Genomic DNA, 17,120 nt, shown 5'->3' with positions numbered 1-17,120 from the left:
CCACCCAATCACTGAGGAGCGTTCCAGACCCACCCATCAAAGATGAGGATGATGGTGAGGGTGATGATGATGGTGAGGGTGATGGATCGATGATATTTGGTGTTATTGATTTTTCCCTTCGACATCAGCTCCGTGTCACGGGTATAAAATACATAATCCTGTCCAGCCTGCTATATGAAGCTGTCTTAAAGGGCCAGTTCACACAAATGAGACGCACCCAGTCGTGTTATTAGCCAATCGAGATCCTCCGAGTCCCGGCTGCTCACACGGCTGCTCATGCTGGAACAACCATAGTGGAAATAATAAAGAAATGAAAATGAAGATTCATGAATAATAAAGCAAAGAACGAAGACAATTATGTGTCATTATTATTTATCACGAATTTAACAAACATCCAGGGAATCTTCTTTCAAGAGACGAATGTTGTGCTTAAAATTACAACTGGTCCATTTTGTGACGTATGAAGCCAGAGAAGAGAAGAACAGAGTAAACAAAGTGCTTTAACAGCAAAGCTAAATAACATTAAAGTCCAACAAACGCAACACAGACTGGGGTCATATTCACTGTTATCACCAATCAAACAATAAAATAAACAGACATAAAATACAAATATTAATACCAAATTAATTAAAAAAGCTGTACATAGACATCACATAAGCTATTTTTTAAAATTCTCTCTTAAAACATGTTTTGACATTTATTTGAAAGAGATTTTTTTTTCTCCCCTATTTATCTTGTTTGATATAAACTATTCATTTATATTTACATACTTTCCTTTATTTACTTAAATCCAGTCGTATTAATTGTATTTAATAAAAAATAATAAAAGCAAAAACTTCATCACGGGTCAAATTTGAGGCGAAAAATACCGGAAACGAGTCGGTTGCGTTCCGTTCTCTCCCATCGGCCCTGAAGGCAGCAACGGAAGCCATCTCCATGTTGACGCTCATCACCACGGTGGAGATGTAGGCGGGGCCGGGTGACGCTCACGAGAAGGTGTGAACCAATCAGGACGGAGCTCTGCCGCCGGACTGACGTCACCTGTTAAAGAGAACGTAACCGTTACTCGGTCGCTGAAACTCTTCAACTGCTAAATATAAACGGTGTGTGTGTGTGTGTGTGTGAGAGTGTATGTGTGAGTGTGTGTGTGTGTGTGTGTGTGTGTGTAGACGGACATATACATCGCCACGGCAGGGGACGGAGTGACGTCGTCCTCTGATCGATCAGTATCGATCACAGCAGCTTTAACCGCAGCTCGAGGGGACCGAGGGGGGCGTCACCGGCCGGCCGCATCGGGAGGCTCTCCGCCCGGGAGGTGAGTGACTGCACCACCGTAACCAGCACCACCGGCAGCTCCCTCCGGTAACCCCGACCGGAGCCACCACCACGTCGGAACTCCCGGATGCGCGCGGCCGCGCGGCATGCCGGGACATGGCGCGACGTGAACGGAGCCCGTCGTCCCGAAGTCCGCGCGAGCCGCTTCCACGTTCCACTTAACGGAACAACCGGCCGGACTTTTAAAAGACGCGTGACGTCACCAACTGCTGCCGTCTCGCACGTGAGCTTCCGTTTTGTTTGTCAACCGACGCCTGAAAGTTGTGTTGTGTCGGGACGGTAAGCCCCGCCCCCTCACGGTCACACTGCGGACCACCGGGAGTCTCTGGTCCCGACTGCTGTCGGTGTCACGTGACCGCTCCGGTTCCATTGTCTTCCGCCTCACTGGTTTCCTGTTTATCTATTGTTTATCTATTACGCCGCCCGCATGTTTATGTTTTTACTGGTTTTCTACTATTTTATATTTTCGAACTTTATTCATCCTGAAGGAAATTATTGTGCCAGAAGTTTATCAAAACAATAGAATATAAACATAAACACATGGGGATTGTGTAATTAATGATGACGTGTTAGATAAGTAATTATGACCCCAGGGCAATAACAGGGAGGAAAATGTAGTAAACTAATTTGACTTAATAGAAAAAGTAAATTTAAATCTCGTTTTGTTGTATTTATGAACGTCTCTTGTTGTGGAGCTGTGAAGGATTATCTTATCTTATTTTATTTTATCTTATTTTATCTTATCTTATTTTATCTTATCTTCTCTTATTTTATCTTTTCTTATCTTATTTTATTTTATCTTTTCTTATCTTATTTTATCTTATCTTTTCTTATCTTATCTTATCTTATCTACTGTCTGATTACTAATTTATTACAACAAACTCAACTCAAATAGAAAAAGTCTAGTAGACCAGATCTACCTCACCAAGTCTACTAGACCAGATCTAGTAGACTTGGTGTAGTAGACCTGGTGTATTAGACCTGGTCTCGTAGACTTGGTGAGGTAGACCTGGTGTATTAGACCTGGTCTCGTAGACTTGGTCTAGTAGACTTGGTCTAGTAGACTTGGTGTAGTAGACCTGGTGTATTAGACCTGGTCTCGTAGACTTGGTGAGGTAGATCTGGTGTATTAGACCTGGTCTCGTAGACTTGGTCTAGTAGACCTGGTCTCGTAGACTTGGTCTAGTAGACTTGGTCTAGTAGACCTGGTGTATTAGACCTGGTCTCGTAGACTTGGTGAGGTAGACTTGGTCTCGTAGACTTGGTCTAGTAGACCTGGTGTAGTAGACTTGGTCTAGTAGACTTGGTCTAGTAGACCTGGTCTCGTAGACTTGGTCTAGTAGACCTGGTGTAGTAGACTTGGTCTAGTAGACTTGGTCTAGTAGACCTGGTCTCGTAGACCTGGTCTAGTAGACTTGGTCTAGTAGACTTGGTGTAGTAGACCTGGTCTCGTAGACTTGGTCTAGTAGACCTGGTCTAGTAGACTTGGTCTAGTAGACTTGGTGTAGTAGACCTGGTCTAGTAGACTTGGTCTAGTAGACTTGGTGTAGTAGACCTGGTGTAGTAGACCTGGTCTAGTAGACTTGGTGTAGTAGACCTGGTGTAGTAGACCTGGTCTAGTAGACTTGGTGCTCCTCCTGGCTCATACCCCCTTGACGCTGGCCCTTTAAGAGCTAATTGGAATGCCACCGCGTGTCGAGTGACCTGCGGAGGGTCACAGGCGTCTGCTATATTTACCGGCTCTGTAACTCGAGCTGTTGCATTCTGGGCCGCCACCGCTCATGCTGTCCTCGCCCAGCAGCGACACATTGCCTCCCGCCTCTCGGCCCGGCCGCGCAGAACCACCGGGGCGAGCTCAGAACCACCGGGGCGAGCTCAGAACAACCGGGGCGAGCTCAGGACCACCTCAGGTAGCAGTCTGGTGTGCGCTCTGCGTGGAGGCCCTCCAGCTTCTAGAAGGTTCTGGATTGTTCCCGGCTGCTCTGCAAGTGGTGTATGGATGGTTGTGTTGGTCTGGTCCCTTGAGGCAGGACCAGGTCCTGATACCAGGTCCTGATATCAGGACCTGATATCAGGACCAGGACCAGGTCCTGATACCTGGTCCTGATACCTTCAGGACCAGGTATCAGGGACACGATCACTGTGGGCTTTATATTTATATTTATATTTATTAAAAAACAGACGCATGCACTGCTGCTTGTTGTGTGTTGTCAGGTGTGTCATGTGGCATTTCTGTGTGTTTTCCACAGGAGTGATCCGTGTCAGAAAGCCTGTGTGAGTGTGTGTGTGTGTGTGTGTGAGTGTGTGTTTGTGTGTGTGAGTGTGTTTGTGGACACCACGGGTTAGCAACAGTAGGATGAGCTGCCCGAGAGCCCTTTCAGCTTGCAGGGACTGACACACACACGCCGCTACTATTAAGGCAGGTAACTATACACACACACACACACACACACAGATACACACAGACACACAGACACACACACACTGTAACTGTAAGTACATGTCGTTCATAGTGCATTAATGGAGTCCAGTTCTTTAAAGCGAAGTCTACGCTTCATGTGTTAAAGCTGCATTCTCTCTCCTGACCACCAGGGGGCTCCTCTGGTTGTATAGAAGTCTCTGCTTCATGTGTTAAAGCTGGGGGCAGCGGCTCAGTGTGGGTAAGAGGGCTGGCCTCTGCAAGTGGGGGTTGTGGGGTCGTCCTCGCCTCCCATTAGAGTCAAGCTGTGTGTCCTGAGCAAGGCACTGAACCCCCCAGTTGCTTCCCGGGCGCTTCACCGCAGCCCACTGCTCCTTAATAACTAAGGATGGGTTAAATGCAGAGAACTAATTTCCCCTTGGGGATTAATAAAAGTGTATATTCTATTCTATTCTATTCTCTCTCCTGACCACCAGGGGGCTCCTCTGGTTGTATAGAAGTCTATGCTTCATGTGTTAAAGCTGCATTCTCTCTCCTGACCACCAGGGGGCGACTCCTCTGGTTGTATAGAAGTCTATGCTTCATGTGTTAAAGCTGCATTCTCTCTCCTGACCACCAGGGGACTCCTCTGGTTGTATAGAAGTCTATGCTTCATGTGTTAAAGCTGCATTCTCTCTCCTGACCACCAGGGGGCTCCTCTGGTTGTATAGAAGTCTCTATAGTGACTCTACTTCTCTTGATGTATTCCCTCAGTAAACATTGTAAACATGAGTTTATGTCTCAGTCTCTAGTTTCTCGTCTTCTTCTATACAGCATGATGTAATCATTTATACTTTATGGTCATTTAGAGTCACACAGACCATAGAGCAGGGGACGCTTTAGGGGCGGAGCTACCATTGACAGGTCTCGACATCACTCCTCCTCCAGATATGGTCACTTCCTGTTTACCGGTTCCAATATGGCTGCCGTCGCCGGGTGCAGGACACACTGGGTCCTTTTTGAAGTGTTCAACCAGCGACTCACAGGAATGACTCATGGGAAAGGAGACGCCGCGCGGCGCTCTCAGCTTACAGCCACGCAGACGTCAGAACACACGATCCCACAGACACCAGGGACCTGAAGCTCCTCCTGGAGGTCAGAGGTCACCACCACCCCTTAAACACAGAATCATTTCAGCCAATGGGGGCTCTGACCCTGAGTCCAGTCAGGACCTCATGATGTCATCATGATGTCATCACAGCATCAGTCACTGTGAAGATGACATCACAAGCAGACGTGAAGCTGATCCCTGCCGGTCCGGCTGGACGGAGCCGGCCCGGTCAGACGCTCACGTTTCAGGGTAAATATAGCGGCGCTGCTCAGAGACACCGCAACGTCCACAGGCTGCTAGTTAGTGGGTTAGTTAGCTGGTCTCCACCTGGTAGTTAGTTTGTGTCAATGTGAGCCTTTGGTGTTTTAAAGAGTTAGTTCAGATTTATGTCTCAACAATACAAACTAACTACCATGTTGAGGTAGTATGGGACCAGCTAACTAACCCACTAACTAGCAGGTGGAGAACACATGGGACCAGCTAACTAACCCACTAACTAGCAGGTGGAGAACACATGGGACCAGCTAACTAACCCACTAACTAGCAGGTGGAGAACACATGGGACCAGCTAACTAACCCACTAACTAGCAGGTGGAGGCAGCATGGGACCAGCTAACTAACTCACTAACTAGCAGGTGGAGAACACATGGGACCAGCTAACTAACTCACTAACTAGCAGGTGGAGAACACATGTGACCAGCTAACTAAATCACTAACTAGCAGGTGGAGAAAACATGGGACCAGCTAACTAACCCACTAACTAGCAGGTGGAGAACAAATGGGACCAGCTAACTAACTCACAAACTAGCAGGTGGAGAACACATGGGACCAGCTAACTAACCCACTAACTAGCAGGTGGAGAACAAATGGGACCAGCTAACTAACTCACTAACTAGCAGGTGGAGAACACATGGGACCAGCTAACTAACTCACAAACTAGCAGGTGGAGAACACATGGGACCAGCTAACTAACCCACTAACTAGCAGGTGGAGAACACATGGGACCAGCTAACTAACTCACTAACTAGCAGGTGGAGAACACATGGGACCAGCTAACTAACTCACTAACTAGCAGGTGGAGAACACATGGGACCAGCTAACTAACTAGCAGGTGGAGAACACATGTGACCAGCTAACTAACCCACTAACTAGCAGGTGGAGAACACATGGGACCAGCTAACTAACCCACTAACTAGCAGGTGGAGAACACATGGGACCAGCTATCTAACTCACTAACTAGCAGGTGGAGAACACATGGGACCAGCTAACTAACTCACTAACTAGCAGGTGGAGAACACATGGGACCAGCTAACTAACCCACTAACTAGCAGGTGGAGAACACATGGGACCAGCTAACTAACTCACTAACTAGCAGGTGGAGAACACATGTGACCAGCTAACTAACCCACTAACTAGCAGATGAAGAACACATGGGACCAGCTAACTAACCCACTAACTAGCAGGTGAAGAACACATGGGACCAGCTAACTAACTCACTAACTAGCAGGTGGAGAACACATGGGACCAGCTAACTAACCCACTAACTAGCAGGTGGAGAACACATGTGACCAGCTAACTAACCCACTAACTAGCAGGTGGAGAACACATGGGACCAGCTAACTAACTCACTAACTAGCAGGTGGAGAACACATGGGACCAGCTAACTAACTCACTAACTAGCAGGTGGAGAACACATGGGACCAGCTAACTAACCCACTAACTAGCAGGTGGAGAACACATGGGACCAGCTAACTAACCCACTAACTAGCAGGTGGAGAACACATGGGACCAGCTAACTAACCCACTAACTAGCAGGTGGAGGCAGCTCCTGTCCTGAGAGGTTGAATCAGTGTTGATCAAAGGAGTCTAGTGTTTTTAGGATATATTTCACTATCGATTGAGAAACTATGAGCTAAATGTTGCTTAAATGATCCGTATGACCCTGTGGTTCTGGTTTAAAGACCGTGTGGTTCTGGTTTAATGACCATGTGGTTCTGGTTTAAAGACCGTGTGGTTCTGGTTTAATGACCGTGTGGTTCTGGTTTAATGACCGTGTGGTTCTGGTTTAATGACCATGTGGTTCTGGTTTAATGACCGTGTGGTTCTGGTGTGGTTCTGGTGTGGTTCCCCTGCGGTTCCTGTGTGGTTCCCCTGTGGTTCCTGTGTGGTTCTGGTGTGGTTCCTGTGTGGTTCCTGTGTGGTTCCTGTGTGGTTCTGGTGTGGTTCCTGTGCGGTTCTCGTGTGGTTCTGGTGTGGTTCTGGTGTGGTTCCTGTGTGGTTCCCCTGTGGTTCCTGTGTGGTTCTGGTGTGGTTCCTGTGTGGTTCCTGTGTGGTTCTCGTGTGGTTCTGGTGTGGTTCTGGTTTGGTCCCTGTGTGGTTCCTGTGTGGTTCCCCTGTGGTCCCTGTGTGGTTCTGGTGTGGTTCCCCTGTGGTTCCTGTGTGGTTCCTGTGTGGTTCCCCTGTGGTTCTGGTGTGGTTCCTGTGTGGTTCTGGTGTGGTTCTGGTGTGGTTCTGGTTTGGTCCCTGTGTGGTTCCTGTGTGGTTCCCCTGTGGTCCCTGTGTGGTTCTGGTGTGGTTCCCCTGTGGTTCCTGTGTGGTTCTGGTGTGGTTCCCCTGTGGTTCCTGTGTGGTTCCTGTGTGGTTCTGGTGTGGTTCCTGTGTGGTTCCCCTGTGGTTCCTGTGTGGTTCCTGTGTGGTTCTGGTGTGGTTCCTGTGTGGTTCTGGTGTGGTTCTGGTGTGGTTCTGGTTTGGTCCCTGTGTGGTTCCTGTGTGGTTCCCCTGTGGTTCCCCTGTGGTCCCTGTGTGGTTCTGGTGTGGTTCCCCTGTGGTTCCTGTGTGGTTCCCCTGTGGTTCCCCTGTGGTTCTGTTACTTCAGAAGGTGTCCTCCAGCTCGTGGTGAACACTCTGCTCCTCCAGGCAGTGTGGAGGCAGCAAGCAAACAAGGTCGCCATGGCAACTACTGGTAACACAACCTCAGGGGGTCGGGAATGCAGAGTAGCCAGTGTGTGTGTGTGTGTGTGTGTGTGTGTGTGTGTGTGTGTGTGTGTGTGTGTGTGTGTGTGTGTGTGTGTGTGTGTGTGTGTGTGTGTGTGTGTGTGTGTGTGTGTGTGTGTGTGTGTGTGTGTGTGTGTGTGTGTGTGTGTGTGTGTCTCACTCTCAGCAGCCTGAGCACGTCTCACTCCAATGCCCCCCCCCCCCCCCCCCTCCCGTTGAATGTCTCCCGGCTGCGGGGTGAGTGGGAGGGGTCAAAGGTTAGAAGTCTTTGTTGGTGTTTGAGGCATTTTGGCCGTCACCATCTTGTTTTCTTTTGCAACCAGGAAACAGGAAGTGACCATAAGGAGGAGTGACGTGGACCTGTCAATCACCTGTAGCTCCGCCCCTAAAGCATCCCCTGCTTCATGGTCTGTGTGACTCTACAGACCATGAAGTATAAATGATGACATCATGCTGTATAGAAGAAGACTGGAAACTAGAGACTGAGACATAGAGTCATGTTTACAATGTTTACTGAGGGAATACATCAAGAGAAGTAGTCACTATATAGACTTCTATACAACCAGAGGAGCCCCCTGGTGGTCAGGAGAGAGAATGCAGCTTTAACACATGAAGCATAGACTTCTATACAACCAGAGGAGCCCCCTGGTGGTCGGGAGAGAGAATGCAGCTTTAACACATGAAGCATAGACTTCTATACAACCAGAGGAGCCCCCTGGTTTTAGGACCCTCTAAACAACGCTGCAGGCAAATGAAACAAAACATCCTCCCACATGGATTTGTGTGTTTTCTCCTCCAGATCCATAAAGATGAATTATTGATCAACTGTGTTCACAGAGAGAGATTAAAGAAATAAGAGCCTGAGCTGAACTCTACACGGACCACCAGATACTTTTATTTATTCAGATGCTCTCTCTCTCTCCCTCTCTCTCTCTCTCTCTCTCTCTCTCTCTCTCTCTCTCCGTCTCTCTCTCTCTCCGTCTCTCGCTCTCTCTCCCTCTCTCCGTCTCTCTCTCTCTCCGTCTCTGTCTCTCTCTCCGTCTCTCTCTCTCTCTCTCTCTCTCCGTCTCTCTCTCTCTCCGTCTCTCTCTCTCCGTCTCTCTCTCTCTCCGTCTCTCTCTCTCTCTCTCTCTCTCTCTCTCTCCGTCTCTCTCTCCTCTCTCCGTCTCTCTCTCCGTCTCTCTCTCTGTCTCTCTCTCCGTCTCTCTCTCTCCGTCTCTCCGTCTCTCTCCCTCTCTCCTCTCTCTCTCTCCGTCTCTCTCTCCGTCTCTCTGTCTCTCTCTCCGTCTCTCTCTCTCTGTCTCTCTCTCTCTCCCGCTTGGTGAAGTCAAAGCAACATTTACCAGATTATTAATCCTCTTTTCGTGTTTCTCTTGTCAGTACTGTCCCTTTAAGAGGTCGAACGATGTGAGAACGTCTCATTCTTGGTGTTAATTGATGATGATGATGATGGACTCAGTCGGCACACGGGGCTCAGGTCCTTCATCTCGAGCTCTGCCTCCCTGCAGTGAGGTCAGCGCTCTGACCCTTTGCGCCTCCTCCTGGCTGAGCTAACGCGGTGTCTCTTGGCTGCAGGAGTCCATGCCTCCTCCCCGAGGCCGGAGCTCCTCCCCGGCCGAGCCCCCGGCGCCATGTCCCGCGTCTCCTCCACCGCCAAGCGCTACGCCGGCCCCTCCTACGGCAGCCACTACGGCTCCTACGGCTCCTCGCTGACCCCGGGCCTCGGCTCCTACGAGCGGGACAGGCTGTCTTCCTACAGGTCCCCCGCCTCCTCCTCAGGTTACTCCTCCTCCAGCTATCTGAGCGGCTCCGCCGCCCGAAGCCGCAACTACAGCACCACCTCCGACCCGGACCGGGGTCGCGCCGCGCCGCGCGCCGACCTCCTCGGGAGCGGCGGCCGCAGGAGCGAGAGCCTCAGCCGGACCCCCGTCAGGAGCTATGGGGGGGCGGGGCTGAGCGGGGGGGCGGCCTACACCGGCTACGGCTCCTCCTCCTACTCCTCCTCCTCGGCCCAGTCCGGCTACCTCTCCTCTTCCCAGTCGGCCTCCAGCACCGCGCTCAGCCGCCGGAGATCCGTGTCCCAGAGTGACTTGAGCCGGGACCTGGCCTCCCTGCGCCTCAGCGACGCCTCCTCCTCTTCCTCCTCCTCCTCCTCCTCCTCCATCCCGTCCTCTTCCACCAGTGCCCTGCGGAGCTACCGCAGCCGGGCCACCGACGTGGCCAACTCCTACGGCGGCGGCTCCCGCCCGGCCTACTCGGGCCTGTCGCGGAGCTCCACCCAGGAGGCCCTCTCGCGGAGCTCCACCCAGGAGGCCCTCTCGCGGAGCTCCACCCAGGAGGCCTTCAGCAGCAGCAGAGCCGCATCGAGCTCCTCGCCGCGGGAGCCGAGCAGCGCCGGGCGGTCCGGCTCCCCCTCCAGGGACTCCACAGTAAGACACCGAGGGGGGGGGAGGGGCTCCTGAGAGTTCAGCACCAACGAGACACTTTAGTCTGATTGGCAGTCGCCACCCGTTAACGGGTTACATGAGCCACGTCCTGTTTCCTGCTGCTGCCCTTCAAAATAAAAGCTCCACGTTGAGCATTCAGGGAGAGTGCCGGCTCGGAGGTGAAACATGGCGCTCACACATTTAGCTTTGCACAGGTTGCACCTTGTTGTTGTTTGTAAAATGTACGCAGTGTAAAACTCTATTACCAAATATTTTAACTTGTTTAGTTCAGTTTTTGCACTTTATTGCTATTCTCTTGATATTTAGTGCACACCCGATGGATAACAGCCACAATAATCTGCTTTTATTTGCCAAATATGAGTTATTAGTTCACTTTATTTGCATTGTTCTAACAAAGCGGTTGCACATTTTATTTTATCTGGTTCACTTGAAAGCGATTGCAGTTTTCTTTATTCTATTATTATTTTCAAAAAGTTGTTATTCCGATAAAAGCTCGATGTTGTCGGGCGAGGGCGGAGCTTCCTCCAAATGGAGCGTGACTCTCCATGAGGCCCCTCCCTCACGCCGAGCAGCTCCTCCATCGCAGGTCAGGAAGCACGGTGACCCACTTCCCCCTCGGGATTAGAGCCGATAAATCCTTACGAGGAGGAGGAGGAGGAGGGTGGGAAGGATGAAGAGCAGAAGAGAGAGTGAGTGTTCCTCAGTGCTCTCCAGGGGACGTCGGGTAAACGTTATCAACGAGGCGTTCAGCGGGGCTGCTGGACCCGAGGCCAGAACCACGGAGACGGTTCTGACCCTGTTTGATGGATCCATTTCAGAGAGTCTCGTTTTGTCGTAGAATCATTTAGTTTTGCGTCCGTGAGCTAACTTCTGCTAGCTAACTTCTGCTAGCTAACTAGCTAACTTCTGCTAGCTAACGTAGCTAACACTCCAAATGTTGCGACTCTTTTCATCAGCGGAGTGAGACCTCCTCCTTGTGGAGCGTCCTGGAACCAGCGCCGCCGCAGCCTGTGGCTCATGGCTCGGTTCACACGGGACGACCTGTGTGTGCGTCGCTCTCCCGTTGGCTGGCGCTCATGTTTTACAGAACTAGATCCCATTGGTCCACTGGAAAAGGGGCGGGACTTCTCTCCCTCCGGGCCCCAATCCCTTCGTTCACCTTCCCTCTGGAACAGAAGTATTTGGGTTGTTGGTTGAACTTCCGAGACCCGATTCTCCACCGATGGCGAGAGATTTACTTCAGCAGCTCGGATGTGAACGTTGTTGTTGTTGTTGTTGTTGTTGTTGAATCGGCTTGATCGGGTGTGTTGGTCTGTGGCGCCACTGCCCGTTTCTCAGGGCGGGTTAGGGTTAGTGGCCCCTCCCACATGCTCTCTGACTCCTCCCACATCCCCTCTGAACCCTTCTACAACCTATCTAACCCCTCCCACATATGATATGCCCCTCCCACATGCTCTCTGACCCCTCCCACACACTACGGGTGGTGTAGGTGACCTGGCCGTGCCAGCAGGTTAAAGAGCGCCGTGCCTCTTCGTAGGAATGCTCAGCGTGGCCTCAGGGGACCAGGTCTCAGGGGACCAGGTCTGAGGTCTCAGGGGACCAGGTCTCAGGGGACCAGGTCTGAGGTCTCAGGGGACCAGGTCCAGGTCTCAGGGGACCAGGTCCAGGTCTCAGGGGACCAGGTCTGAGGTCTCTGGGGACCAGGTCCAGGTCTCAGGGGACCAGGTCTGAGGTCTCAGGGGACCAGGTCTCAGGGGACCAGGTCTGAGGGGACCAGGTCTCAGGGGACCAGGTCTCAGGGGACCAGGTCTGAGGTCTCTGGGGACCAGGTCCAGGTCTCAGGGGACCAGGTCTCAGGGGACCAGGTCTGAGGTCTCTGGGGACCAGGTCCAGGTCTCAGGGGACCAGGTCTGAGGTCTCAGGGGACCAGGTCTGAGGTCCCAGGGGACCAGGTCCAGGTCTCAGGGGACCAGGTCTGAGGTCCCAGGGGACCAGGTCCAGGGTTCACCTCAGAGAGCTCCTCCGTGACCTCCCGGTCGCTATCACAATACAAGCGCTGACCTTTTGTTCCGTCTCACATGGAAGTTTTCCACCTCGAGGATTTAAACACACACACACACACACACACACACACACACACACACACACACACACACACACACACACTGTGCTCCCTGGTTATTTGTTGTGAACACACTGTTGTCCATGTTGCTCTCTTCTCACCTCCAGGAGACGCAAAGCCTCATTTACACTTCAGATTAGAGCTCTTTGTCCAGGTTGGAAGTTATTGATAAATTATATATATATATTATATTATATAGATATTGTATATACACACACATACATATATATATTATATATATATATTATATATATATACATTTGTATTATATAACACATGAAGCATAGACTTCTATACAACCAGAGGAGTCGCCCCCTGGTGGCTAGGAGAGAGAATGCAGCTTTAACACATGAAGCATATACTTCTATACAACCAGAGGAGTCGCCCCCTGGTGGCCAGGAGAGAGAATGCAGCTTTAACACATGAAGCATAGACTTCTATACAACCAGAGGAGCCCCCTGGTGGCCAGGAGAGAGAATGCAGCTTTAACACATGAAGCATAGACTTCTATACAACCAGAGGAGTCGCCCCTGATGGCCAGGAGAGATAATGCAGCTTTAACACATGCAGCATAGACTTCTATACAACCAGAGGAGCCCCCTGGTGGCCAGGAGAGAGAATGCAGCTTTAACACATGAAGCATAGACTTCTATACAACCAGAGGAGCCCCCTGGTGGCCAGGAGAGAGAATGCAGCTTTAACACATGAAGCATAGACTTCTATACAACCAGAGGAGCCCCCTGGTGGCCAGGAGAGAGAATGCAGCTCTAACTCATGAAGCTCTGATAAGATGTTGACTCTCGAGGGTTAAACCAAGACAACCCTCTGACTCCACTCCGTTCATTTCTTATCTAAAGTCTGTGAATACGTTGACAAAGAGACGTATGAGTTCATAATATTCATAATATATTTCACAGAGTGCCACATTGTGTGATAATACCGGTTCTCCCGCCTCCCGGAGAGCAGGAGGCGGTAATCCTCCGGGGACACGGGGTCTTACGTAAACCCGGACCGGACCACAGGTCCCGCACGTTGTTCCAGCAGCGGGGGAAGGATAGACTATGACGTAGGTCGATGACGTATTTACCCCGAGCCAAAAGGGGGTGGAGCGCAACCGGAGCTCACTATGCGCGTTCACGAGCATTTACAGAGCGGCGCGCGAGCTGCGCGCACCTGTTAGCCCGTGTCGCGTGACGCGTCCTGGTCTCAAGGCACCGGAGGGACCGCCACCTGGGGGTCTGGACGACCCGCGCGCGCCCGCTCCGTCGGCTCCGGTTCCGCCGCGCCGCGCGCGCCCAGCATGCGGCAGTCGTACACGGTGACGGTGCCCGAGGAGCCGCCGGCGGCCGCCTTCCCGCTCCTGAAGCAGGACATGCGCAGAAGAGGCAGCGTGTCCGGCTCCGTGCTGGTGTCCACCTTCGTGGGGCTGCTCATCAACCAGGTCAAGGTGAGCGCGGTCCCGGTCCAGGTCCCGGCCCGTTAGTGGTCCGGTACGCGGGTCTGTTATGAGGCCTGTGTAGTAACAGCAGTTATTCAGTCAGTGTGTTGCGCACGCGCGCACACGCACGCGCACAGGGTGCTGATGAGCAGTGTGGCCTACTGAAGATTATTATAATAATAATAAAGTGGTCACGTGATGTTGAATTGATCGAACGCTCTTATTTTGAAAGGTTACATGTCATGTTCTGAGGTAATGGACTTCACAGTGTTCTAACGAAAGGAACCCAGATGTTCTGTTCTGAAGGAACCCAGATGTTCTGATGAAAGGAACCCAGATGTTCTGTTCTGAAGGAACCCAGATGTTCTGAGTAAAGGAACCCAGATGTTCTGACTAAAGGAACCCAGATGTTCTGATGAAAGGAACCCAGATGTTCTGAGTAAAGGAACCCAGATGTTCTGACTAAAGGAACCCAGATGTTCTGTTCTGAAGGAACCCAGATGTTCTGACTAAAGGAACCCAGATGTTCTGTTCTAAAGGAACCCAGATGTTCTGACTAAAGGAACCCAGATGTTCAGGTCCCTGTCCTCTGCTGTGGGTTCTCTCGGTGCTGTGTTCAGCCAGATCAGGAGGTCAGGCTGCAGGTCACTGTTACATCACCGGGTCATGACCTCATGACAGCTGAGAGTCACTGGGTGGAGCCAGGAGTCTGGGTTAGAGCTGCATTCTCTCTCCTGGCCACCAGGGGGCGACTCCTCTGGTTGTAGAGCAGAGAGCTTGAGTTTCATGAACTTTAACCCAGAACTCTTTAAATAAAGAGTCTGCTTTCTGGGGAAAGAAACTCTCTCACACACACATACATACACACACACACACACACATACATACACACACACACATACACACACACACACCTGTCATTCTGATGTCACCATAAAAATAAAAAAACCAATACAAATAGTGTTGCCACGGAGACAGAGTTGTCTCGTGGGCGTGACGTCCGCCCCGATGGTCGAGGCATCGGCCAATAGAGCGGCGAGTGGGCGTCGACAAAGAGCAGAGCGCTATTCTCAGGGAGGTTACTCAGTCACACATTCCACCAGTGTGTGTGTGTGTGTGTGTGTGTGTGTCATGGCTACTAAACAGCTTCATTCACCACAGTGGGGAGGATTTAGTTCAAGCCGTGCTTAATTAAACAGGAGGTTTAGTTCACTTCAGAACCATGAGTCAGACCCACAGGGCAGAAGGTTATATTAAACTATATATATAATATATATAAAATATACATATATATTAAACTAAATATATATATATATATAAAATAAACATATATATATATATTAAACTAAATATATATATAATATACATATATATTAAACTAAATATATATATAGAATATACATATATATATAATATACATATATATTAAACTAAATATATATTAATCTAAATATTTATATATATTATATATAAATATATGATATATATTTATATAATATATTTATATATTAATCTAAATATATATATATATTATATATAAATATATGATATATAACATATTTTATATATATATATAATAATAATATATATTTATATATATATATATTATAATAATATAGATATATATATATATGTACATTGTAACCGGTGAGGTGTGATGCACTAAACGTGTTGTCCTTGTCTTCCAGAACTCGAAGCGGGCCCTGGGTCTGGTGGGGCTCAAGAACCTGGGGAACACTGTGAGTCATGTGTTATATATGAGACCTCTCACTACCCACAATGCACCTGGAGAGCAGAGACTGGTGGGCCAGCAGAGCGCCTACCAGGCAACAGGATCCTAAAATACAGTGTGTGTGTGTGAGTGTGTGTGTGTGTGTGAGTGTGTGAGTGTGAGTGTGTGTCAATATTAAATATAAAGATGTTTCCCCATAACATCTAATAATGTGAGATGAACATCAGTAATCACATGTTGTTGTTGTTGTTGTCTGCAGTGCTTCATGAACAGCATCCTGCAGTGTCTCAGCAACACTCCGGGCCTGAGGGACTACTGCCTGGCCAACGCGCACCGCCGAGACCTGAACCACAACCGCAGCCACTCGGCCCTCATGGAGGGTGAGGCCGCCGACCAGGCCAGACCAGGACCAACATGAGGGCCAGACCAGCATGAGGGCCAGACCAACATGAGGGCCAGACCAGGACCAGCATGAGGGCCAGACCAGCATGAGGGCCAGACCAGGACCAGCATGAGGGCCAGACCAGGACCAGCATGAGGGTCTGAGACCCGGGTCCCCCTGTGAAGGGTCTGTGTGACCCGGGTCCTTCCTGTCCCCCCAGAGTTCTCCAAGCTGCTCCAGACCATGTGGACCTCGTCCAGCTGCGACGCCGTCAGTCCGTCTGACTTCAAGACTCAGATCCAGAGATACGCCCCCAGATTCGTGGGCTACAAGTGAGCTTCATCACTGATGATGATGATGGAGATGGTGGAGATGAAGATGAAGATGGTGATGGTGATGATGATGATAATGGTATGTTCTCCTGCAGCCAGCAGGACGCTCAGGAGTTCTTGCGGTTCCTCCTGGACGGGCTCCACAACGAGGTGAACCGGGTCTCCGTCCGGCCCAGAGGCTCCGTGGAGGACCTGGACCACCTGCCGTGAGTCTAGAGCCCAGAACACACGGACACCGTGGTCAGGTGTCTTCTTTACGACGGTCCTTGAATGCATCATGTGTGACCAACGCTTCCGTCAGAAAGAAACACGAAAACTAGAACGGGCACTCGGTAGAGCGCATACCTTCGCATATCACAAGATTGGGCATTGAATTATGAACATGTTGGCATTAGTTGCATGCCAATTGGATAAAAATTGACTGCGCTATGGTAAAAAAAAAGATTTTGACCTTTCCATGACCTTGACCTTTGACCCGATTGATCCCAAAATCTAAACAAATGGTCCCCGGATAATAACCAATCATCCCACCAAATTCCATGTGATTCAAGAAGATTTGACCTGTTCATGACCTTTGACCCGATCGATCCCAAAATCTAATCAACTGGTCCCCGGATAATAAACAATCATCCCACCAAATTTCATGCGATTCGGTTCAATACTTTTTGAGTTCTGCGAAAGATTTTGACCTGTTCATGACCTTTGACCTTTGACCCGATCGATCCCAAAATCTAATCAACTGGTCCCCGGATAATAAACAATCATCCCACCAAATTTCATGCGATTCGGTTCAATACTTTTTGAGTTCTGCGAAAGATTTTGACCTGTT

The 17,120-nt window shown here is 50.0% G+C and overlaps 1 protein-coding gene and 1 long non-coding RNA gene across 9 annotated transcripts in view; one reads left to right on the top strand and one right to left on the bottom strand.

The window, feature by feature from the left end:
- Positions 1-355: 355 nt before the first annotated feature.
- On the bottom strand, positions 356-1,260 carry LOC130210349 (uncharacterized). The gene is made up of 2 exons (XR_008834791.1): positions 1,176-1,260; positions 356-1,041 (listed from the first exon to the last, which is right to left on the bottom strand). It is a non-coding gene; the product is annotated as an uncharacterized LOC130210349 (long non-coding RNA).
- Positions 1,187-17,120, top strand: part of usp2a (ubiquitin specific peptidase 2a) — a 28,575-nt gene continuing 12,641 nt past the window's right edge. Inside the window, exons 1-7 of one of the 8 annotated variants that reach the window (XM_056440507.1) lie at positions 1,187-1,315; positions 3,585-3,754; positions 9,414-10,267; positions 15,534-15,584; positions 15,837-15,957; positions 16,180-16,291; positions 16,387-16,497. In XM_056440507.1, the coding sequence (XP_056296482.1) occupies positions 9,470-10,267; positions 15,534-15,584; positions 15,837-15,957; positions 16,180-16,291; positions 16,387-16,497 (1,193 nt within the window). In that variant the 5' untranslated portion in view covers positions 1,187-1,315; positions 3,585-3,754; positions 9,414-9,469. Of the gene's footprint in view, positions 1,559-3,108; positions 3,295-3,584; positions 3,759-9,413; positions 10,268-13,536; positions 13,855-15,533; positions 15,585-15,836; positions 15,958-16,179; positions 16,292-16,386; positions 16,498-17,120 lie in introns of those variants that run through there. The other 7 variants (XM_056440505.1, XM_056440508.1, XM_056440506.1 and 4 more) reach the window with 7 other exon arrangements.

The sequence above is a fragment of the Pseudoliparis swirei genome, chromosome 20 (assembly GCF_029220125.1).
Source record: "Pseudoliparis swirei isolate HS2019 ecotype Mariana Trench chromosome 20, NWPU_hadal_v1, whole genome shotgun sequence".
Lineage (NCBI taxonomy): Eukaryota > Metazoa > Chordata > Actinopteri > Perciformes > Liparidae > Pseudoliparis > Pseudoliparis swirei.
This window is presented reverse-complemented; position numbering and strand designations above follow the sequence as displayed.